This window comes from Corylus avellana, chromosome ca5, assembly GCF_901000735.1.
Source record: "Corylus avellana chromosome ca5, CavTom2PMs-1.0".
NCBI classification, from domain to species: Eukaryota; Viridiplantae; Streptophyta; class Magnoliopsida; order Fagales; family Betulaceae; genus Corylus; species Corylus avellana.
This window is the reverse complement of record NC_081545.1, coordinates 5014351-5037940: the sequence shown is the minus strand read 5'-3', so window position 1 is coordinate 5037940 and position 23590 is coordinate 5014351. Positions and strand designations below refer to the sequence as shown.

Here is a 23590-nt window from a genome sequence, read left to right as displayed (position 1 = left end):
GGTGTCTTGTGTGACTGTTTGTTATTTTACTATTCTGCCATTTTTTTCCTTTATTGGTGATCCTATAATTATTTTATCTCAACACTCATCATGAAAGTGATCTTACAAGTGAGGCTAACAAATCCGAGAATATTCCCCAATGAATTGATGATTTTTTATACACGTCTTTGCTGACCATCAAAAAACCAAATAATAAACTCAACAATAACTCAAAATTTTCCAATGAGAACAGTAAAAAGATAAAATCAATCCACCAACAATGACTCCAGTAACAATAATAATAAAAAGAATCTCTCTGAATATGCATTTTTTATGCACAATAAGGTTTCCAATTACCAATTACCAATTATGTTCACTTGCAAAAATTTAACTCATCATTTCAAGTTGGCATACACTATAGTTGTAGGTTCCAAATTTTAAAAATTTCAAGTACTTTTTGTTATAAAATATTTTCTTTTTCGGTCCTAACTTTTCTCACTAACCAAATGGATAATAACTCTTAATATTCAAACAGTACTAATTGTGCATGTCTAGATTTAAATATCAAGATTATGCGTCTAATCCAAACAAAGCTATCGAACACATTTTAAAAATCATATAGAAATCCAGAAAAATACCCAAACGACTCTCGAGGGGGCACCACTTCCAGCTCTACCTCTTTCTGGGATTTCCTTCAAAGGAGAAAGAACCGAAGAGCTTCATTTTAAAGCTCCCTTTTTGGCCTCTGATGTGAAAAGAGACTTTTTCGATTGAGGAAGGAGCGAGTTAATTAAGTGAAAAGGACACAATTCCAAGGCAAGAGGAAATCCGAAAAATCAGAAATTCTCCAAAATCATAAATCAGAAATGCTTCAATTGCTTTAATTGTTTATGCATTTGAAATAAGGAAGAACAAGTAGCATTTGAAATCTTAACATTGATATACGTATCACTAATACAATTCCACCATCAGATAAAAGAGAGAAACTCAATTATACCAAGTCTCTTGTTTGTCTTTGTTTTCTTAGAAATAAGTGGGTATAACCAGTCAAATCAAGTCGCTTTGAAGAATGAGTTTGTCTTATCCAAACAGATTGTAGAAATATCCACATGATTCCCACAACCCACTTCGTGAAATGCTGCTTTCAATCAAGAAACCAAATAATAAATTCAACAATAACTCAAAAATTTCCAATGAAAATAATGAAAATGTAAATTTGATCCGTTCGTTCAACAGAATCTACATTTGACACTAAGAAAATCCTAACACAGTAATGCAAGTTTGTATTAATTTTTTCCAAAATTTGGGATGGGATTGAATTCCCTCATCTATTATAAGTCTTTTACCTAAAACATGATGCTACCGTTTGTAGAATTTGAATTTCAAATGGAAACAAAAGAAATATTTAAAAAAAAATAAAAGAGAAAACAATACTAGAAATGCCATTGAAGTGAAAGATAGGAAAAAATACTGTAAATGTTAGAGGTTTGCACAAATCTGATTGTCGACAAGGTCTCAAGAAGCGTCTATTCGAAAAACCTTATATTCTTCCTGCATATGAAATCAAATAAGACATATATCAAAAGCCTAACAGAGTAACATAAAGAGGAACAAGAAGAAGAAGAAAAATTATTATCTAATTGGTGACTTAAAAACCTGTAATAATTGGCGAGTTTCACTTGCAATCCATTCTTCATGATAACCATCACCGCCATTACGAAAGTTTGGGACGTGAGCAATCTTTGGCCAATCCTCTCCCGTTCCTTGCTCACATCTTTCCTCCAAGCAAGGACACGCCGCAATTGTCAAACGATGTAAAGAGGTGAGGCAGCGCATACCTTCGGGCAGTGATATTAAATTCGGACAATTTACGACTCCAAGCTCTTGAAGTGATGTGAGATCGCCTATCCACTCCGGAAAAGACACCAAACTAGGGCAATCCATAATTTGAAGCCCTTGTAGAGTGGTAACCTCTCTAAGCTCTCTTGGGAGAGAAACCAAATTTGGAATGCCTACGATAGATAGATGACCAAATCTTGTAGACCCAAAGCCATGTACACCATCTTCGTTCTCATTGCTAATAAGTTCTTTGCAACAATGAATAGACAGATTTTCAAGTGAGCTGAGATGTTGAAAGAGTGGAGACATGGATACTCGAATTTTACAACAATCCCAAATCCCTAGGGTCTCAAGAGAAGTGAGGTTTTGCAGCGACTCTAGTGGCAGATATTCAAGTTGCTCTAATTCCATAAGATAAAGATACTTTAATTTGGAGAGCAGAAAGGATAGAAGAAGAGGAGGGTGTTGTTTTACTCCCTGGTGCTAGGGACATCATAGGGCAATTATCAATACGTAAATAAGAAAGGGAAGGAAATGAACGGAGTACTGTCACTGTTTCCCTCGTCTTTCGCCATCCCCTCAACTTTGGCAAATGAAGAAGTCTGAGAATTTTGAGGGGAGAAGAGGACACGTCACTACCATCATTGCTTATGTACTCCAAATCACTCAAGTTTCAAGAAAAAGACTCTTCAGAAAAAGGAATATGTCCAATGGTGGGATATGTTGAAGCCATTTACGATCCGTTATTCGAATAGAAGTCAAATTTGAGAGCGAGGACACACAACTAGATAATCTCACACCTCCATATCCAATAATAGTTAATCATTTCAAATTTAGGTGTGGCTGAAGGTTTTGCAGCAGTTGTTCATCGTTTGCAACTGCCTTATCACTTTCTTCACTAGATTTTGGGTCCCACTCTAACATGAGATGTCGAAGTTGTTTCCTCTCCAAGTTTGCAGTCTTTGCTTCCGATGGAGAAGATCTTGAGTGCTCTAAACCCTTGATCCATAATAATCCTCTCAACTCATCTAAACCATCCAGATCCCTTAGCTCACCCTTTGGCTTGGAGAGACGACTTTTTTTCTTCCCTAAAATGTATAGCGCCAATGTTTGGAGAGCAATCAATTTTCCCAGTCCATAAGGCATATGAGTCAAGCTATTACACCCATTTAACCCAAGATGCCTAAGGCTGATTAAGTTTCTAGTGTCTTCTGGCAATTCTTTAAGCCCACGACAAAAGTCAAGTCTTAGTGTTTGTAAATTCTGCAATTTAGTTATAGAAGCGGGGAGTAGTTTGATATCTGCATTCCTAGACAATCTAGAAATCTTAAATGCTCTAACTTGCCAATGGAACTCGGCACTTTTTGAATACTCGACCGACTCAAATTCAAAGCACGCAAGCATTTAAAACTTGAAATTAGTGTATTAGAGACTGGCTTATTCGACTCATGTATTGCAATGTTCTCATTGATATAATCATCAATTCCTGGAAGTATTGGAATTCCTAGAAGAAGTGTTCTCATTTTGTTAGCCTTGGGCAGAAGAGCAGGAATATTCGATAATGAATCTAAAGAATGAAATGCCACATGATGAGTTCTTCCAACTACTTTTTCTTCGTCTGGATATAAAATTATACACTCCTCACCTGCTACTGACTGTGCAAGATCGTGAATAAGGTCATGTATTTTGCACTTTATTATTTCACCAAGTCCATCTCTTTGTACGTCTTGGAAAAATGACCTCCAAAGCAAATCCATAAAATACTCGCGACCAATATCTTCAAGATGCCTGTTTCCATATGATGAATGAAGAAAGCCTTGAGCCGCCCATAGATGAATCAACACCTCCACTTCAATTCCATAATCTTTTGGAAACAACGAACAAAAGGCAAAACATTGCTTCAAGTGTCACGGGAGATGATCATAACTCAACTTAAGTATTGAAAAAATATCATTCTCTTGTTGAGTTATTTTGTAAAGTTCATGGTTTTTAAAGTACAACCAATCAGTTTCTAAATTTTTGAAGTATAATAGACTCCCAATGCTCCTTATAGCAAGAGGAACTTGTGCACACTTTTGTACGATAACCCTTCCGATTTCTACTAGCTTTGGATTCTTTGGCTCTTCCCCATCTTTAAATGCCATTTTCTTAAATAAATTCCAAGAATTGCTTTTAGATAGACCACCCAAAAGGTACGGTGACATTGTGCCTGTAATCTCTGCAACTCTTTTGCTACGTGTAGTAATCAAAACTTTGCTTCCCTTCCGGCCACCCGATAAAAGTATTTCCAACTTCAACCATGTACCGCGATTCTCACTCCATACATCATCTAAAACAAGTAAATATAGCTTCCCATCAATTTCTGCTCGAAGCTGACTTTGTAACAAATCCATCTCAAGGCTTTCAGGTCTCTTTTTAGTTGCAGATTCTATGAGCTTTGCAACAATAGTTTTCACATCAAAAGGATCAGAGACGCACACCCAGAGTCTTAGCTCAAAATGTCTTTTGACTTCATCATCATTGAACACATACTGAGCAAGTGTGGTCTTACCTATTCCACCAATCCCAACTATGGGAATGATGGAAATGATCTCTTCTACATTATAATCAAATAACAACTCTTTAACTACCTTCTTTTCACCCTCTCTCCCAATGACTTGTCCCTCACGAACAAAAGAGTGTGTGTCTTCTCTTTTCCTATGCTCAAACTCATGTGTCACTATAAGGCGCTCAGTGAAGCCAAATTTGATCTGATCATTTCCAATTTCATCCAATCTCGCCCTAACTGCCTTGATCCTGTGGCCCATTTTAAGGCCATATACAAGCTGGTTCGATTTGGAAAAGAAGATGCGTACCTGTAATACCCTCAAATATTTAGTACGGTCCAATCCAAAAAGTTAAAACATTTTTTGGACTTATGTGTATAATTAAGGAAAAAATGAACGTCACGTTTGTAACTGTTGTAAGTTTAAGTTAGGTTTTGTTTTTTTTTTTGTTGTTGTTTCATTTACAACTACCCATTCGAATCCATTCATTGTGCTAGTTTTAGAATTCTCCCACCATTGAATAGTTAGGTTTAACATTATAATTGGGGCGGGTAATTTATGTGACCTTTTCATACTCCATTTGCTCCTAGGAAAGATGTCACAACTTAATTAAACGTACATTTTAGCATATGATTTTTTTTTTTTGGTAGCAACATATGGTTAGTGCTCTTACAAATGAGATTGTTTTAGGTAAGACTCCATTTATAGCAGCGGTAAGGATAAAGAAAACAGACAAAGGAAGAGAATATAAAAGCATCTATATATATCAAAATGATACATGAAAATATGGTTGTTGTAACATCCCCATATCTGATATAAGTTAGTATGAGTTTTGGCCCAATGTCTTGAGCTTAGATATGTGAACCAATGTCATTGGCCCTAGTGAACTTAATATAAATTGGATCAAAGCCCCTAAAAGAGATTATAATTGATAATTAATTTCTTAACCTAATGGTCTAATCCATGGTATAGTCTTATCCCTAATGATGAGCATAATTTAATGTTTCATTCATAATTTTGTAAGATGATAGTTTTTAACCAAAAACTTATTTAAGTCTATTGTACAAGATGTGTTGATCTTTTGGGAACAAAATATTGTCCAATGACGTTTATCATGATGTGCATTCATGAAAAAGACAAAGGACCTAAATGCCTGAATGAACAAGACATAGGACTTAATACCTAAAGCCCGTGGTGATTATTGGTGTGAATAGTGTCTTTTAAAATGAGTCATGAACATAGGTTTTTAGGCTAAATCAGAAACTTTTATAGCCAAAAATCTCTTTTAAATGGCTCCTTTGAGTGGTAAAACACTTCTAAACAATAACCGTTAAAGTGGTGTTAAAACTATATCAAGAAAATAAGTAATTTCTCATATGGCATCAAGAAGGGCTTTGGGTTAAATCTGGAAACTTTCAGTCCATGGCATGTTTTGGTGGGTATTTGATCCAAATTTCATTAAGTGAAATACCTTATATGTGTTTTGGGCCAATGGGCCAAGTGTAGTGCTATAGTTTAGGTCCATTTAGTGAGGTATGGGCCTTATTTGGTTAGCCTAGTCAGGAAGAGGTTCAAATGAGTATTTTTGAGTTAAGCCCACATAAAGACAATTTTTAGCTTTTGGGAAGAAAACTAAACCACCCTTTAAGGGAAATTCCAAGATTAACCCTACTTTGATTTATTTATTCAAAAGTTATGAAAATATTAATAGAATGAGTTAGACTAGAATATGATACATTTAAAGGAAAAATAAAGCTTGACGCTCGGACCAAGGTTAAAAAAAAAAAAAAAAAAACAAGTAGTTCTAGGGTTAACCTCTAAACTTATTTCTAGAAAGAAAACATCTCTAATAATAGAGGAAAGGCCAGAAGAGTCAAGTAAGTTAGGAACAACTTCTAGTCAGGATTTATGTGCTTAGTAAGGGCCAGCTTTGAGCCTTAGGCAGATTGTTCGGCTGCCTAAAGCCCTCAATTTAATAAGGCCCTCAATTAATAAATATTAATGAAGATTTTCTTCATAAAAAAATATTTAAAGCCTTAATTACCATCAATATTCTTTAATTAAGGCCTCAAATTATGGTAAATAAGTAATTGAGAAAGACATTAATATCGTTTGTTTCTCTGAAAATCTCCAACATTCAATTCCATTCTTGAAACAAGTATTACAATAATTGATAGCATAAAGGGTTAAATACTTTTTTGCCTCTAAAAACTTGACACATGTTCATATACCTAATTAAAAATAATTAAAAATTTAAATTAAAATAATTAAAAATCCTTTAATTTTTTTTTAAAAAAAAAAAAAGAAAAAGAAAATGGTGGGCGGCCACCTCGGCTGGTTTAGGGTTGGCCGAACCACCCCTAAGCTGCAAAATGGGGGTGACCAAAACAAAGCCCAAGTCTATTAGGGGTAGCTCGACCACCCCCGTTTGGCCTGGGGTGGTTTCGGCCACCCCAGACCGGCCGATCTGGGGTGACTCCATTTGTCCAAAAGGGGTAGCTTGAGCCACCTTTTCTCACTTTTTTTTTTTTTTAAAAAAAAGGTTCTTTAATCATTTTAATTTTTTAAATTTTTAAATTTTTAATTACGCATATGGACACTTGTTGCGTTTTTAGGAGCGCTAATGTGGATTTCCGTCAAATTTTGGATGAAAGTTAAACGGAGGTACCATCTCCGTCTTTATTCATAACCGAGGTACTAGCTATAATAAAAACGAAAACCGAAGGGACAAAAAATAAAGTTGTTAAAACACAGGGGGACAAAAAAGTATTTAACCCTAATATTAAAATCATTCTTAAATAAAATTCTCATGTTGAACGTAGAGATATTTTGGGCCTTGTGATGAACCACCAAAGATTCTCATCATAATTTACAACGACACTTAATCAGCAATAAATTATGATCACAAGTCCCAACTAAAAATTGAATAGTCATTGCATGGGATATGAGTTTGTTTTTTCTTTTTATTATTTTCTTTCTCTTTCTAACGTGGGACATAGGTTGCTTTTGTCCACAAAATATAAATTTATTATTGGATTCCAACCTTTAAAAAACTTAAATGTTAAGAAGATGGAAAGTATTTAAATATTTTATTCAATTACAAACTCATATTTATAAGTTTCTATTTTTTTCTCTCTATTTTCTGTTCAAGTCTTATTCAAATTGAAATTCTTCTTTTTTGCTCAAATTTTATTATTTTCCAACAACTAATTGTTCAAGTCCTTAAAATCATTTCATATCTGGTAAGTGATTAAAAAAAGAAAAGAGATGTTAGAAAAACTTTAATATAAAACCTTAATAAATAATTTTGCATTCCAAAAAGTGAGAAGAATAATTTTTAAATAAAAATATAATATTAAATTAAATATTATTTAATTAATATTTAAATTTAAAGAAAATACCCTGCTTAAATTTTTCACCTTGGGTCCCAAAATGTATCGAGCCAGCTCTGCTTAATATAGGTCTAACTTAGCTAAACCTTATTGTTTAGGTTTTAATAGTTGTTACTGAGGTAACTTCTACTCTTTGCCACTTCTAAATGCATTTCAATTAAAAAACACTTGTTAAAAAAATAGAAAATCTGGTCAAATGTTTTCTCTCTAGCAAAGCACTAGAGGAAAAGGAACCGTTTTTCATGATTTTCTAAAATCGTGGAAGGATACTCTATACTTTTTCTTTCGTATCGACAATGGCGGATGAGCTTTCAAAACTTTGGGACTCTTTCTCTTTGTCGGAGGGAGAAGGAACGGAGGTTGATATTCAGGCAAATGACATCAAATGAGTGTTGGTAAGAGGAAACTCTTGTATAGTGGGAAAACTGGTGACAGATCGGCTAGTGAGCAAGGAAACAATCAAAACGACACTTATGCGTTGGTGGCGATTGTCCGGATCCCTATCTTTCAAAGTTCTTGGCGATAATCTTTTTCTGATCGAATTCGAATTGATTAGTGATAAAGAGAGGGTGTTGAAAGGGAGACTTTGGGTGTTTGAAGGGAGTTTTTTTTTTTTTTTTTTTCTGGTGGAGGACTTTGATGGGAGTACTTCACCATTAAAACTCAACTTTGAAAAAGCTTCATTCTGGGTGAGGATGCTAAATCTTCCACTAGCTTGTATGGGGAGAGAAGTGGGTATCAAACTTGGAGCTTCTATAGGAATGGTGGAAGAAGTGGATACTGATTCCGATGGAATTGGATGGGGGGAGTCGTTATGTGTGAAGATTTTGCTAGATTTAACAAAACCTCTTCCAAGGGGTCGAAAGATGAAGTTTGAAGGCAAATCAACTTCGATTGCTTTTCAATATGAGAAGCTTCCAAAGTTTTGCTTTCACTGCGGAGTGATTATTCATGGAAAGGAAGGATGTCTGAAGCGGAGTGATCTAAGACACCAGGATGCAAAGCCTCAGTTTGGGCCATGGATGAGAGCTCCGTCCCCTACGAGAAGAACTGATCGGAATCTGAGCAGGAATATGGTTAACCGGGAAAGCACAAGCCACGACTCATACACAGCCGAAGGGGTCCCACGACACTATGATCGTGAGACTAGGAGTCCTGGCCGGAAATCAACCAGAACGGCTCATGGTCAAGGGGATGAACGGGGCAGAGTATTCAAGGAAAGTCAGAGAAAATCTTCTAAAATAGGTGATGGAGGGAAATCCGGCAAATATGACGAGAATAATGGGAAGGATTTCCATGCAGAGAACTAGACCAATAAGGAAAAGAAAGCTGGAAATATTAGTAGTGAGCAATGGGCAAAAACTTTTGAAGATTCGTGGACCAGTTCTAAAGAAACACTAGCGCTGCGTGGAATTGAGAAATTAATACAAGATCTATTCCCAAAGGGGCAGAATCATTTATCACCCTCCAGTGTGTGGTCTGGTAGGACCATTGATGACAAGGAAAGCCCAAGCCCAAGGTCTACAGGCCTTGGAGGAGTCTCTGCTAGTTCGGGGGGATCATACTCGGGCCCGGTTTTGGCTGATGTTGAAAAAACGATGAAAGAGAACACAATGGGTGCCAAGCTGGGAAACGGTAAGGAGGTTGCTGTTTCGGAAAAGAAGGCTGTTTCATGGAAGAGAAAATTCAATGAAGAGGAACCGGATGGGATATCTTCACTGCAAGGCAACCGAAAAAAGAGGGGATTAGGAGACGAAGCAAAAGGGACTGAGAATGTCAACCAAAATTGTCAACGTAGCTATGGGATGAATTCCTCAAATGGATCGGGATTGGCGAAGGCTAGTTTCCAGCCCCGCCGACCGCAATGATCGTTCTTAGTTGGAACTGTCGAGGGCTTAGGAACCCTCATACAGTTCATGACGTTCGATGGATGGTGAAGGTTAAGCGGCCCAATTTGGTCTTCCTCATGGAGACCAAGCTACGACAAAATAAGATGGAAGGTATACGAATGAAACTGGGTTTTGGAAATATGTTTGTGGTGGATTGTGTTGGATGGAGTGGAGGATTGGTACTTTTTTGGGAGGATGGAAGTGGGGTTGAAATTCAAAATTTTAGCCACCAACATATCAATGCAATTGTAAGTAACCAAAACCATAGTATGGAATGGAAGTTCACTGGCTTCTATGGCCACCCGGAGGCGTCGAAGCGTAATGAGGTGTGGGATTTACTGAAATACTTGGCTCAAATTTGCCCGAAACCTTGGATGTGCATTGGAGATTTTAATGAGGTGATGACAATGTCGGAAAAACGGGGTGCAAATGTGCGTCCAAGGGGCTTAATGCAAGCTTTCCAACATACCTTAGAGGAGTGTGAGATGGCAGATTTGGGCTACTGTGGCCCAAAATTCACTTGGAGCAATTGCCAAGAAGGAGTGGGGTTGATAAAGGAGAGGCTTGACAGGGTTCTGGCCAACCATGAATGGAGGAGTTTATTTCCGGATGCAGTGAATCATGTAAGTGTAACTACCAACTCTGACCATGCTCCACTTTTTCTCCATCTACTACATTCACAATCCACAGGGAGGAAAAAGGCCAAATTTCGCTATGAATCTTGTTGGGCAGCATTGGCGGGCTGTAAGGATGCTATTGATAGTGCATGGTCGAAGCAATATACACAGGGAGGATAGTGGGCAAAGTTGGAAGCAAAATTGACTAGGTGCGTGCAGGAGTTGGTCAAAGGGAAGGAGAAAACCTATGATGGCACAAAAGCAGAAATCACCAAGATGCAGAAAACACTTGTAGAGTTGCAGGCCAGGGAAGAGCAGTGGGCTGAACCAGAAATTAAACAGACTAAGTTGAAGTTACAGGGCCTGCTGGATATGGAGGAGATGTGGTGGAAACAAAGAGCAAAGGAGGAATGGCTTAAGTTGGGGGATCGCAATACCAAGTATTATCATGCTTGTGTAAATGCAAAACGTCGGAGAAACCATGTGGAGTTTATAACGGATGAAAATGGCATGGAGTGGAGCACACCTGATGTTGTAGGAGAAGCCTTTGTGCAATACTTCACCAAGTTATTTTCAAGTGGTCCGCAAGGTGATCTTAACCCATGTCTCCAGCCGCTGGGTAGATGTGTTTCAGCCGAGATGAACCTTGAACTTACAAAGCCATTCACAGAAGATGAAATTTCAATTGCTCTTTCCCAAATGGTGCCCCTCAAAACACCGGGTCCGGATGGATTTAATGCATGCTTTTTTTCAGAAAAATTGGCCTGTCATGAGAGATGAGGTATGTAGTGCAATTCTGGAAATTATTAACTCTGGGGAAATGCCTCCTAATTTGAATTTGACTCATATCGCCTTGATTCCAAAAACTAAAAATTCGGGGAGTGTAATGGAATTCAGACCCATCAGTTTATGTAATGTTTTATATAAGCTTATTTCCAAGGTCTTAGCTAATAGACTTAAACGGGTTTTACCCCTTATCATTGATCATTTCCAAAGTGCTTTTATCTCGGGACAGCTTATCACGGATAACGTCTTAGCGGCTAATGAAACATTACATACGATGCATTCCGGTATGTGGGGAAAGAAGGGATACATGGCCATAAAGCTCGATATGAGCAAGGCCTATGACCGGGTAGAGTGGAGATTTTTGGAGGCGGTTATGAGAAGGTTGGGGTTTGACGAATGGTGGATTTCTTTAATAATGATGTGTATTAAATCGGTTCGGTATTCCATTATTGTAAATGGTTCTCCTTATGGGCTGATTACCCATTCTAGGGGTATTCGCCAAGGAGACCCCATTTCACCTTACCTCCTCCTTATATGTGCTGAGGCTTTAAGCTCTATGTTGTATCAGGCACGCAAGCAAGGGTTACTAAATGGAGTGCCAACTTCGAAGAAGGGACCGGAGTTAAGTCATCTTTTCTTCGCTGATGATAGCCTTCTCTTTTGTAGACCCACGTTGTCCCAATGGAACCAATTGTACTATATTTTGCATCAATACGAAATGGCATCCGGGCAAAAGATGAATACCAATAAAACGGGCATTTTCTTTAGTAGAAACACCTCCACTGAGGTTAAAGAATTAATTCAGGGAGTTGCGGGGCTGTCCTCAACACAAAGCTATGATACTTACTTGGGTTTGCCATCTCTTGTGGGGCGCTCAAGAACAACGGCTTTTAAGGGTATCCGGGACAGAGTTTGGAAACGCCTCCAAAATTGGAAGCTGAAGTTTTTGTCACAAGCGGGGAAGGAAATCTTGTTGAAGGCGGTAATCCAAGCTATGCCTACATATTGCATGAGCATTTTCCAGCTCCCAAAATCCTTATGCAATGATATAAATTCTTTGATGAAGAAGTTTTTTGGGGCCATAAGGAGAAGGAGCATCGGGTACATTGGATCAATTGGGATAAGTTGGGCCTCTCAAAAGCGAGTGGGGGGCTGGGCTTCCGTGAACTTTCTTATTTCAATAAAGCCCTTCTGTCAAAGCAAATTTGGAGACTATGGAAAATGCTCGATAGCTTGCTTGCAACGATAATAAAAGCAAAGTACCATCCAGAGTGTTTGGTGCTTGAGGCTCAACTAGGGAGAAAACCTTCTTTTGCTTGGAGGAGTATCCAAGGTGCTAGTGATCTAATTCGTGAGGGTTTGATTTGGAGAATTGGGAATGGGAGTTCAGTGCGCATCTGGGAAGATCGATGGATCCCAATCCCCTCTACTTTCAAACTGCAATCCCCTCCGAAGATGCTTGACCCTGCTGCCACAGTAAACCAGCTCATCGATGCAGAGACGAGTTGGTGGAATAAGCTACTAATGCAACAGATTTTTTCAAAAGAGAAGGTTGCTGCTATTATGAAACTTCCCATTAGCCACTCGAATCAGGACGATAAGCTCATTTGGAGAGGAACGGCTAGAGGGGTCTTTTCCGTGAAGAGTGCATATCACCTCCAAAAAGAACGTGAAATGGTTGCTAAGGCGGAAGGATCCTCTCGTTCTAGAACAAGTGATTTCTGGCGCAATTTGTGGTCACTCAATTTACCGAACGTGGCGAAGCATTTTTTATGGCGTGCTTGTCACGATATACTACCAACACGAGACAACCTCTGTCGTCGGAAAATTCTCTCTGACCCGGGGTGCCCAATCTGTGAACTTGAGGCTGAAACTACCTTCACATTTTGCGGCAATACCCCTCGGCAAGGGATGTTTGGAGTGGGGGGAATGTTTTATTTCAGAAGAGCTGTTATTCTGGCTCATCTTTCTGTCAGGTTGTGGAAGACATGTATCAGAAGTGCTCCACGTTGGTCTTCCAACAATTTGTGAGCATAGCCAAAAGGATTTGGCATAGACGGAATGAGGTAATTCACGAAGGTTTTTTTCTACATCCTAATTCTGTTTTACAGCAAGCCTTAAGGGGGGTAGAGGAATTTCTCAGTCTTGAGCCAGCACGTCATACTGAGAGTCTCCCATTTGGCATTGGTGCGAACCAAATATGTAAGGCACCTCCTCCTGGTTGGTATAAGGTGAATTGGGAGGCCGGAGTTGATCGTAAAAATGGAAGGTTGGGACTAGGGGCTATTATACGAGACCATCAGGGGAATATGTGTGCGGCAAAATGTTTGACACAGCCAGGTTATGTGGATCCTACATCTGCGGAAGCCTGGGCAGCGTTGATGGCAATTACTCTGTGCAAGGAGGCGGGCATCCAGAAACTGGTACTCGAGAGCGACGCTACGGTGCTGGTGGACTCTATAAATTCTACGGACCCTGATGATAGCTACCGTGGACATCTAGTGGCTGATATTCAGCAAGCATTAACTGGGTTTTCAAGCTGGGAGATAGGCTTTGTTCCACGACAAGTCAATAGGGTTGCACATGTTTTAGCCGGCCAGGCAGTAAAGGAGCAGCTGGATATGTTTTGGTGTATTGATCCCCCAACATGTATTCAGAATATTTTAGAGGCGGAACGTAACGTTCTGGGTTCTCTGCTAGTGAATTAATAAAACTGCTCCAAGTTTTACCAAAATAAATAAATAAATAAATAAATGCATTTCAATTTATGTGATTAATGCTCTTATGAACGTGTTTAGCTTTCTTCTTCTTCTATGTCACTCTGTGATTCGACATTTCTATCAAAATTGTTTTGCTTTGATTCATTCAATCAGCAAATATTGTTGACTCGTTTGTTATGATAATTGTTTTATGCTTCTGGTAACAAATTTGATTTGTAATATTGAAGTAAAAGAAAAAAAGAAAACAATGGAAGGGTCTGATTGTTTTGGGCCTCAAGTCTCCAAGAAATCTAAAATTTTGGTATGAAGATATCATTTTTTCCAGGGAAGATATATACTAGAGGAGATGGGGAGATTGTTCATTAATTTTGGTGAAAAGAAGGGTATTCATGGTGTTCAACTGAGTCATAACTTGACCTAGCCTTATTAGGGCATCAATGGAAATCCAAGGCAGCAAATACTTATTAGGCATATCTGAGGATTCTCCATTGTTAAAATTCGAACACACGCCCTACTACATGTATTGACCACTTGAAAAAAATTTTGGGCCATTGAATCACAACCTATGATGGTTTCTTAAGTTCTAAGGCCCTATGCTTATGCAAATTATTATTTTTCTCAGGACATGCATTATAGTGGTTAACAAATGTTATAGGTTCTTATTAGGTAACCTTTGCGTCTCCAAGGCTTTGGAGTTAAAAACTGGGTCATCTCGGGCGGGGCGTTACAGTAACAAATTCGTAATGCATCAACAATGTATGTAAATATTTGTTGTGGATTTATAATCATCTATGTCAAAATGATTATATGTGAATATGGTCGTAGCTATATAAATATTTATATGCTCCTATATGTACACATGTTATGGTGCGGTGCACATTTAGGAATTGGGTTGTTACCTGTTTTGCCTTCTTATCCCGTGTCATCACTTGTTGCCGTAAAAGTTGAGTGGAGGAGTCATCCAGCAAATCGTCAGCGTCGTACATGGCATCCTTCAGCTTTTCAAGCCAATCTCTGACCTCATGGCTGTGGGCCTGCTTCTCCTCCGCATCCAAAAGCACATTTTTTATAGTGGAAACCGAGTTTGTGAGCTTTTGAAGCTCATCTTTGAAACCACATAGCAGTCCAATCTCTTGGAGAGCAGGAGAGCCCAAACTCTTAATCATACCCTCAGCAATGTTGAAGAGAACTCCTTCGGCCATTTCTTGTTGGTTAGTGGAGCGATGCTAAAATGCCGCGTTTGATTCAGCGAGAGGTGTTGGAGCTTAGAATTAAGGAAGATGCATGTGTTTGGTGTATTATATATAGGGGTGGCCATGTGCATTTTGTCTCATATTTTAGGACCTTCAAGAGTTCTTCAAGTAGAGGTTAAGCACAAAAAGAAAAAGTAAAAAGGAAGGTTAACGTATCAAGAAGTATGGGATCACAACATTTATATATATATAGCTTCTCCATCAGATTTGCGTTTGTCTCATATTTAAGTTACTAAATCTTAACTTTTTAAGCAAACGACATATTAAAAGCTTTGCTTTCACTTGCATTTTTTGTTTTCTTTTGGTGTCTGGCATGCAATACCTCTCCTGGTTCTTACTTGTCCCTGTGGCATCCAATACCTTTTATTTCCCTGGCATCCAATGCAAAACTTTAAAATTTGTTAATTTAAAGTCACCATCTTTCAAGTCAATCCTCACGTCAAAATTCATTGTTAAATCAAACATATGAAGCTAAAATAACTAAAATGCCCTTCAAACATAAACATATCTGACTTTATCAAGTTTGACCCACGGCCTCGGTCATTTGTGGCCCTCCGGATATATCTGAGCCTCCATGGGTCACCTAGTGACCGACAGTGTAACAGGTGACCCATGCTGGGTCAGAAGTGACCCTGGGTCTTCAATATTTTTATTTTTTAAAATTTTCATTCTTTAATTAAAATATTTTGGTAATTTTACAAATTTACAGTGGTACAACTTTAGGGACATTTTCTTGATAAACCGTTTGATTTAATACTGAATTTTAATGGGATGATTGACATTGTACACTTTTGAAAAATGGTGACCATAAATTGACACATTTTAAGGTTTAAGAGTATAATTGCAAAAGTGATAAAAAATTAGAGGTGGTAAGTGAAGTTTTTTCCCGCACATCACTTAATTTGGCCAATCGGCTTTCGCACATCCGTTTTTTGCTGTAGTAGTTTTATGGCCTTCTCTCTTTGTTCTTCCTATGGGGTTATATCAAGAAAACCATAATTCATAAGGGCAGCAAGCTTAAGTCATCAGTTATATGACTTTTTTTTTTGCAAGTACATCAACGAAGAAACTACAACATTGTAGTTATGGTGTCTTATTATCTTTATGTTTCTTTTCTGTTGTTTTTCTGTAATCGTTGTTGTGTTTTATTGTCTTTGTTGTTCTCTCTAGGTTACTGTCTCCCTGTTTTGACTTGATTTGATTTTGTGGAGGAGACTTTTGTGGCTAGTGTTTGGCCTTCAACGGCACCCATCCGGTTTACTGTAGTTCCTCTCCTACAACAATCACTTCATTGTGGTTATTGCCTTTACCGCAACGGACTCTTCACCGAGTTCTTTTGCATTTATCACTACCTTGTACAGCCCTGAAAAAGGCCCGGCTTGTATGTCACTGCCTGTTGTTTGGTCCTTTTAGGACCATATCAAAAATTTGTTATTCTGAATTTGAACTACTTTTACCTTTTAGGCTTTGTTGTCGGGGTGCCCACCCCTTATGTGGTCAACTAGTCTTGTAACCCGCTTTCTCTTATTTGATTAGAAAAAAAAAAAAAAAAAAAAAAAAAAAAGAAAAAAAAGGGGGCTATGCAACCCAACAAAAAGCCACAAAACAACCACACCAGTGTAGGTAAACAAAAATTAGAAGGAAATCCATCAAATGAATGACACGACCCTATAGATTCTTGGAACGAACACCAAGAAACTTGCCCACTAATTAAGGTAGTTAAACAATGCGCACTGGGGATGGCACAATCAAGAGGCACAAGAAGGGCCACACACCTCAAGAGGTCCATCAGCCCATTCTGAAGCCCAACAAAGAAACAATTGTAGTAGTACACTCGAAAGAGAATCACAACAACAGAGAAGACACTAATGAAGGTCAAATCAAAGCTAACTAATGAAAGGAGACTATAACAACCCAGAAAAAAGTACTGGCCATATCTGCGTTATTACCCTAAAAAGACTAGTCAATTTAGAATTTTCTTAGAATTCATTATAAAACACAGTTTCACCTAATAACTAGGAAATGTGGAACTTAGCACCCATTAATATCTTTATAAATTACTCACTCTATATGGCTACTTCTTATTTTCCCAATCTGAGATTGGAGTGTTACAAACTTTCCCTCTTAAATTTCCGGTTTCCTTGTCATGGCCATGTCATACAGTGATCCAATACCACATGGCCTAGCATTACGAGGTGGCTCTAATACCATATATAATACTTCGTTCCAAGTCGTATGATATTATACGCTTTGGGCCTCAACTTGCTTGATTTTGTCATTGGGTTTACCCAAAATGGCTTATACTATTTAGAGAGAGCATGTTCTATATAAGCACATCCCATTTCGCACATCTAGGCAATGTGAAATACCACAATTACCCCCTCTTAAGACCCAGTGTCCTCATTGGCGACCTTCATGGGTGTGTGCACATTCTGCCATCTAAAGCTGGGCTTCGGCTTAGATAGCATTTGTAACGACTTAGGGAAAAACGCTAACCACATATGCGCTATCACCCCAAAATAATTAGTTAATTTAGAGCTTACCTAAAATTTCTTATAAAGCCGAGTTCCACCTAGTAATATTAAGTCATGTGGTACTAGAGTACTGCATGATGTGGCCCTAACGAGGACGTCAGGAGTTTAAGAGGGGGAATTTGTAACACCTCGATCCTATATTGAGAAGATGAGGAATAGCCCACATAGAATATATTATTTATAAAAATAGCCATGAGTGCTAAGTCTAGAAACTCCAAATTAGGAAACTATAAGGAATTATAGGAGAACTCCAAATTGATTAATCCTTATGGGTGATAACGTAGAGGTGACTAGCGTTTTTTCTTGGATCGTTACATAGACACTAGCAAGGAATCTAGAGAACACCCTAGAAGATTAGCAACCAGATCAGAGAGCACCATAGATGGTGGTAAGGGCATCAAAAGCCCTAAAATTACAAGAAAACCACATAAAAACGAGAAAAAAAAAACAAAAAAAACAAAAAAAAAAAAAATAGCAGCATTGGTGGAAGGGCAGGGCAAGAGAAGGTAGAATGGACGCGGTTGAATGCCGGCGTGTGTAAGCCATTCACTAGTGAGTAAGCATTGCTGGTAAGGCTTTTTACCACCTAGGCTTAGACTCTTAGTGGCCTCGTCCTTTTTAGTTTTTACCATAGATTAGATATATCCATTCACCTAATTATTTTCTCCTTAAAAAAAAAAAAAAAAAAGAGTAAATAAGATTCATCAAAATTTTTCATTTACATCATAATTAATTGTTCGCTTAGATGAGAAGGCACTTCTCTTAACATTTGTCCAACTGTACCCACAATCTTAAATTCCAAGTACTTGGAGGAGATATGATCCAGAAATAGTGTATATCAAGTATTTTCTTTTTTGCTACATGGAATCTCTCCGAGACTTCTAACCAACCAACTTCAATGTCATATCCAATTATTTGATGGGATTTTACTTCTATTATGGTCCAAACTTACTGTTTGGCCGTGGACCTAATGCTTGGTCCATCAACCAACTAACCCAAAACTTTTAAACAGTATTTTCGTACTAAATCCCTTCTCAAGTCACGACACTAACCGTCGCTATAATTCCTAACACGAGACTTTACACATAAAGGAGCCGGGTGGAAGAAATAATATTAGCGGGAAAACCTCCAATTACACTTTCTTGTTAGTTTTTGCATCATGTTTTCTTAACCTACATCAAACTATGCACAACAAACCAATTGGAAACTTGTAAAGGAAACTATTATATGAGATATTGTTTTTGTTGTTTCCACCTTTTTGCAGTAATCTCATATGAGGAATCTTAAGTGTCTCATCTGCTCAATGAGGAGGTCGCATCACAAAGTTTTAGTTTAAATTGAATTCTATCAAATTATTATAGTTTAGTCAATTAAATTGATGAGAAATGTGAGACACTAATTCTATCTAACTTTCATCTAATAAGATTAATGTAGCAATTTCAACTAACCATTGATTTTTTATTTGTTATTTTTTATTTTTAAGAGTAATTGTTTCATTGGGTTCTTTTATTCCAAACTGGACCATATTTAAGGCAAGTAAGAAAATAAAATGCAGCGAGCAATAATAACTGAAGTCCCTAACAATAAAAAGGTAAAAAAATTGTAGAGCATTGCTGATATAACCGTAAAAAGAATAAAAATTAAACAAAATTATGTAATGCAAAACAATGCCATAACAAATATATATCTATAACCCTTGCAAAATGCAGCTAACCATGCACAGGTCCAGGTGTCACCATCACCGGACTCGGCTGATTAATTGGCGCGGCCGGCGGAGGAGGTGAGCTTGGGCTTGGGTTTGGGTTAGGTGGACTGGGCTGGTTGAAGATGTTAGGTCAGGGAATGGATATGGGTTAGGTGAGCTTGGTGGGGAAAAGCTGGGGTTGGGGAAGGCCACGGGAGGAGAAGATGAAGAAGAGTGGCAAGAGTCACCAAAGCATTTGTGGGTATTCTGGAGGGTGTGGCGGAGAAGCCCAAATCCCAGAACAAGGCCGAGAACCACCAACACCGTGACAATGAAGATGAAGAAGATCTTTGTAGCTTTACCCACATAACACATTTCTTCTTTCTTTTTTCCCAAAGATTTGAGCTTGGGAAACTCTGAATCTGAGATGGGTATTGAGGTTGGGTTGCTTTCGGTAAATGGTAGCAGACGAAGGAGAGAGTGAGGATTAGTTGGTCTGTCATTGCCATATCTTCATGATATTTGAACCAACTCCAAAGACCAAAGACAACTTAACAGCTTATCCAAGCTCAAACTGATAACCCATCAAATCATTTCTCTGTGGTTAACTTTCTTCCTTTTGTATTCAATCGTTCCTTAATTTCCATTTTATTATTTTTTAGCCCAAAATGACAATATTAATGACAAAAACATTGATGAGCTTGGCTGTTTCAGCCACGCAAATCAAATTAGCCATGGCGGCAAATTACAAATATATAGTTGGAGGCCAAAACGGTGGGTGGGATACAACAGCCAGACTCACTTTTATATGCCAACAATCACTTTATTTCTATGTAAACACGATTCTGCTCGTTATGATTTGAATTAAATTCACAGTTTTCCAGTATGCACCAAACCATGATGTGCTTGAAAGAAGATTGTGGAGAAACTCTGTTTTGGTTGCATTAACCAAAACAATTAGTTGTTCTTATATTTATAACCAAAGAAGCTAAGAGCTCGTTACAATAAGTGAAGAAAACTAAATAAAATACAAGACGAAAGTTTACAAGTAGGCTATTAAGTGGAAGACACAATTAAGCAAAACCACCAGCTTCTTCGGTGACACCCTCTGGTTCCTATAATCCTACTCCAACTCCAGAAAGTACTTCGGCTTCCTCACCAACACAAGCGCCAGAGTCCACTCCTACAAATACAATGCTCCCTTCATCGCCATTTGAGTCGCCTTTGGGTAGTTCTGCATCATCATCTATTATTCCTTCAACCGAATCCACTTGAACCTCTTCGACTGGATCTTCAACTGAACCACCATCCTCATCAGCTCACAAAGGTCAAAGGGAGTTTTCTTGTCAACATCCTAATGGGATTCAGCTTCATAATGGTGATGCTTAAGGCATAACAATCATCAGATAAATTCTTCGTGAGCAATGCTGTTGAGTGATTTCTGTGGCCAAGTTTTATTTTACCTGATGCATTTGGGAGACAAGTTCATGACAAAAGTGTTCAATATTAAATTACGAATAAATTTCAAAACAGAACGAAGGACCTCCAAAAAAGCATATGATAAATGAACCCCAGTCTACCCATTTTAAAGTTGGACTTTCCTTTTTGTTTATCAGAAAGAAAAGGAAAAAAAAATTCTAACAAATCTACTTTCTTTGAGGTCCTCTGCAAATATTCATAAGCAACTGCTCAAAAACAAGATGGCCTAAAAGGTAAAGGGGCCTACGCAAAAAAAAATGCTTACAAAGAGGCAAATTAACATGGGCTAAATAGACTAAAAAATTATATCAGAAGAATCCTAAGAACCAGCTGGAGAACTATTAACTGGAGAATTACGAACCCTTAAAAGGATTTAACTTTATATCTAACCCAAAATATGATTTCTGAATCAATGTACCTGGAATATATTCCTATTTCTTGAAGTAACTGCGCACCAACTTCTCTATGTCCGCCTTGAGCCTCTGCTTCTCATCACGAAGCTCATTCTTCTCGCCTGCACAAGAAAAGGGAAAGCTAATATTACACCTTCACATCCAGTTACCAATACAAATATGGTGGTTCTTCAGCCAGGGATGATAAGATGAAATGCAGATGAAACCGCAGTTTCTAAATGAAGGAATGCTATTTTACTTAATTGTTGCTCAATTGAATTAGTTTAATGTATCATCAAGTAACTTTAGGATAATATTTGAATTTCTTCTATCATAGGATCCATGCTATCTTTTCTTAAGAAATAGTTATTTACTATGTAGGAACAGGAATCAATCTTAAGTACACTGCTATCATAAGATCCGCATAACCCACACTTATGACAACTTCAAAAAGTATGATGTGGCCATGTGCGGCTCATATTTCACTTCTTAAATCTTCTTATCATCTCGCTGAACCAATTTCCAAAGGTCAAAAATGGGTGGCAAAAAGGCGTGTGGTCTTATATGAATAATAAAGTATTTCATTAACAAATTAAGAAATTTTGATACATTATAAGGAAAAAGTTCATCCTATTCAAGTTATTACGGAAATGACGATGTTTCTTTTAAACTTTTAGGCTCCGTTTACTTCAATGTAAAATGGTTTTCATCGGAGTCAAGGTCCTGGCAGAGTCCTGAGCGGATCCTAGGGAGTCCCGGTCAAGTCCTGAGCCGGTACCAAGCAAATCCTGGCAAGGTCAGGGGTGGATCTTGGCAGGGTCCGTTGATTTGAAAATGAGATGCTCAAAGTTGGAAAATGGTTTACGCTTTTCAAAACCGTAAACTATTTTCTGAAAATTAAAAAAGAATTTTCGTTTAAAAGGAAAATATTTTTCGTTGACCATTATTTTACGTCACAGTAAACACCGTAAAATGCAGAAATCATTTTCTGATAACAATTTTACCTCGAAGTAAATGGAGCCTTAATTGAAATAATATCTCTCTAAACTACCAAAAATTTGTCAATATTTCCGTAAGACTACCCAAAAAAAAAAATTCCAGATTACCAATTTTGTCAATTAATTCTACAATCATAGATTCTTCTTTAATTTGTCAAAACATTTATAGAAAGAATATCTATCTAGTTTATAACCTTATGGGGCAAATCCAAATCCGTATTCTTTGCAAAATTTCCTTCTATATATTGGTGCCTGTATATGATCATTTCTAATTTTTAGAAAGATAATATCTTTATACCATCTAAAATATAACAATTTAGGTCATCAAAGGTTTATCAATAAATTTATACCATACCAACAGAAGTGACCGATTGGTATGGGCAGGGGGGAAGAATGGAGTTTTTACTGTCCGAAGTGCTTATCACTTAGCTAAAGAAATTGGGCTAAGGGAAGAAGGAAGCTGTTCGGAAGCTAACATGCTCAAAAGGGTGTGGAAAGGGATATGGAAGATACGGGGAGCGAGTGTGGTCAAAACATTTATGTGGCAAGCATGTAATAACATATTGCCCACAAAGGAGATGCTGCATAAGAGGAAAATAACACAAGACCCTCTCTGCCCGATTTGTGGCTTGAAACCTGAAACTGTCGGCCATATACTCTGGAGCTGCCCTTCTGCCACAGATGTATGGACAGAATGCTATCCCAAACTCAGCAAATGTGCAAGTATTGAAGCTGAATTCATTGATATCATGGCCCACTTGTTAGAGAGACTGGATGCGGATCAGTTACAACTTATGGCGACAGTGGCTCGACAAATTTGGCTAAGGCGTAATATGGTGGTGTTTGGAGGAGAACTGACGGAACCAAGTACTATTGTCCGTTGGGGCAGGGACCAAGTTGAAAATTGGTGTACCTTCAACAAACGAAGACCAAGGAGGGAGGTGGGTTCGGGGCCAGCTCCTGCAGCTACATGGATCAAACCGCCCCAGGGTTATGTGAAAGTTAATTGGGATGCCTCAGTTGACAAGCGCAGGAACAAAATGGGTGTGGGTGTAGTGGTTCGCGATCACGGAGGTGGAGCTGTTGCCATGTTTTGCACACACAAAGAGTATGTACAGGACCCAACCATGGCCGAAGCACTTGCAGCCTGGGAGGCAGTGAAGCTGGCTCAAAGGATGGAGCTACGGCATGTTCTGTTTGAAGGGGACTCGCTGGAGGTGGTTCAAATGCTGCACAGGGAAGATGGATGTTGGGCTAATTACGGACAGGTAGTGAACGATGCAAAGGAGATGCTGCAAAATTGGAACGGGTGGGGTATTCAGCATGTTCGTAGATCTGCCAATGGTGCTGCCCATCAATTGGCTAAGTTGGCTCTCGGATGTGAGGCTATGCGAGAATGGCGGGATGGGTTTCCCCAGAGTGTGCTCGCCATTGTAATATCTGAAAGCTGAGTTTAGTCATGTAATGAATCCCAATTCAAAA

The 23590-nt window shown here is 38.2% G+C and overlaps 2 protein-coding genes and 1 long non-coding RNA gene across 3 annotated transcripts; 1 reads left to right on the top strand and 2 right to left on the bottom strand.

Annotated features, from left to right (window-relative positions):
• Positions 1-2640: 2640 nt before the first annotated feature.
• On the bottom strand, positions 2641-4625 carry LOC132181613 (putative disease resistance protein RGA3). Its single transcript, XM_059594863.1, has 4 exons — positions 3854-4625; positions 3464-3682; positions 3252-3385; positions 2641-3081 (listed from the first exon to the last, which is right to left on the bottom strand). The coding sequence occupies exons 1-4, from the start codon at positions 4623-4625 to the stop codon at positions 2641-2643; spliced, it is 1566 nt and encodes a 521-aa protein (XP_059450846.1).
• A 4995-nt stretch (positions 4626-9620) lies between these two features.
• Positions 9621-10442, top strand: LOC132181612 (uncharacterized). Its single transcript, XM_059594862.1, has one exon. The coding sequence runs from the start codon at positions 9621-9623 to the stop codon at positions 10440-10442; it is 822 nt and encodes a 273-aa protein (XP_059450845.1).
• Positions 10443-20156: 9714 nt separating this feature from the next.
• Positions 20157-21414, bottom strand: LOC132183190 (uncharacterized). Its single transcript, XR_009440370.1, has 2 exons — positions 21137-21414; positions 20157-20702 (listed from the first exon to the last, which is right to left on the bottom strand). It is a non-coding gene; the product is annotated as an uncharacterized LOC132183190 (long non-coding RNA).
• Between the last annotated feature and the right edge of the window lie 2176 nt (positions 21415-23590).

What these genes read in the sequence shown, in the direction of transcription:
- LOC132181613 (XM_059594863.1), bottom strand. Translation starts at nt 4,625, where the DNA reads ATGGGCCACAGGATCAAGGCAGTTAGGGCGAGATTGGATGAAATTGGA. An exon ending in TGCTATAAGGAGCATTGGGA is followed by an intron (nt 3,683 to 3,853) that starts GTCTATTATACT and finishes TGTTTCCAAAAG; the next exon opens with ATTATGGAATTGAAGTGGAG. An exon ending in TCTTGCACAGTCAGTAGCAG is followed by an intron (nt 3,386 to 3,463) that starts GTGAGGAGTGTA and finishes TTCATTCTTTAG; the next exon opens with ATTCATTATCGAATATTCCT.
- LOC132181612 (XM_059594862.1), top strand. Translation starts at nt 9,621, where the DNA reads ATGATCGTTCTTAGTTGGAACTGTCGAGGGCTTAGGAACCCTCATACA.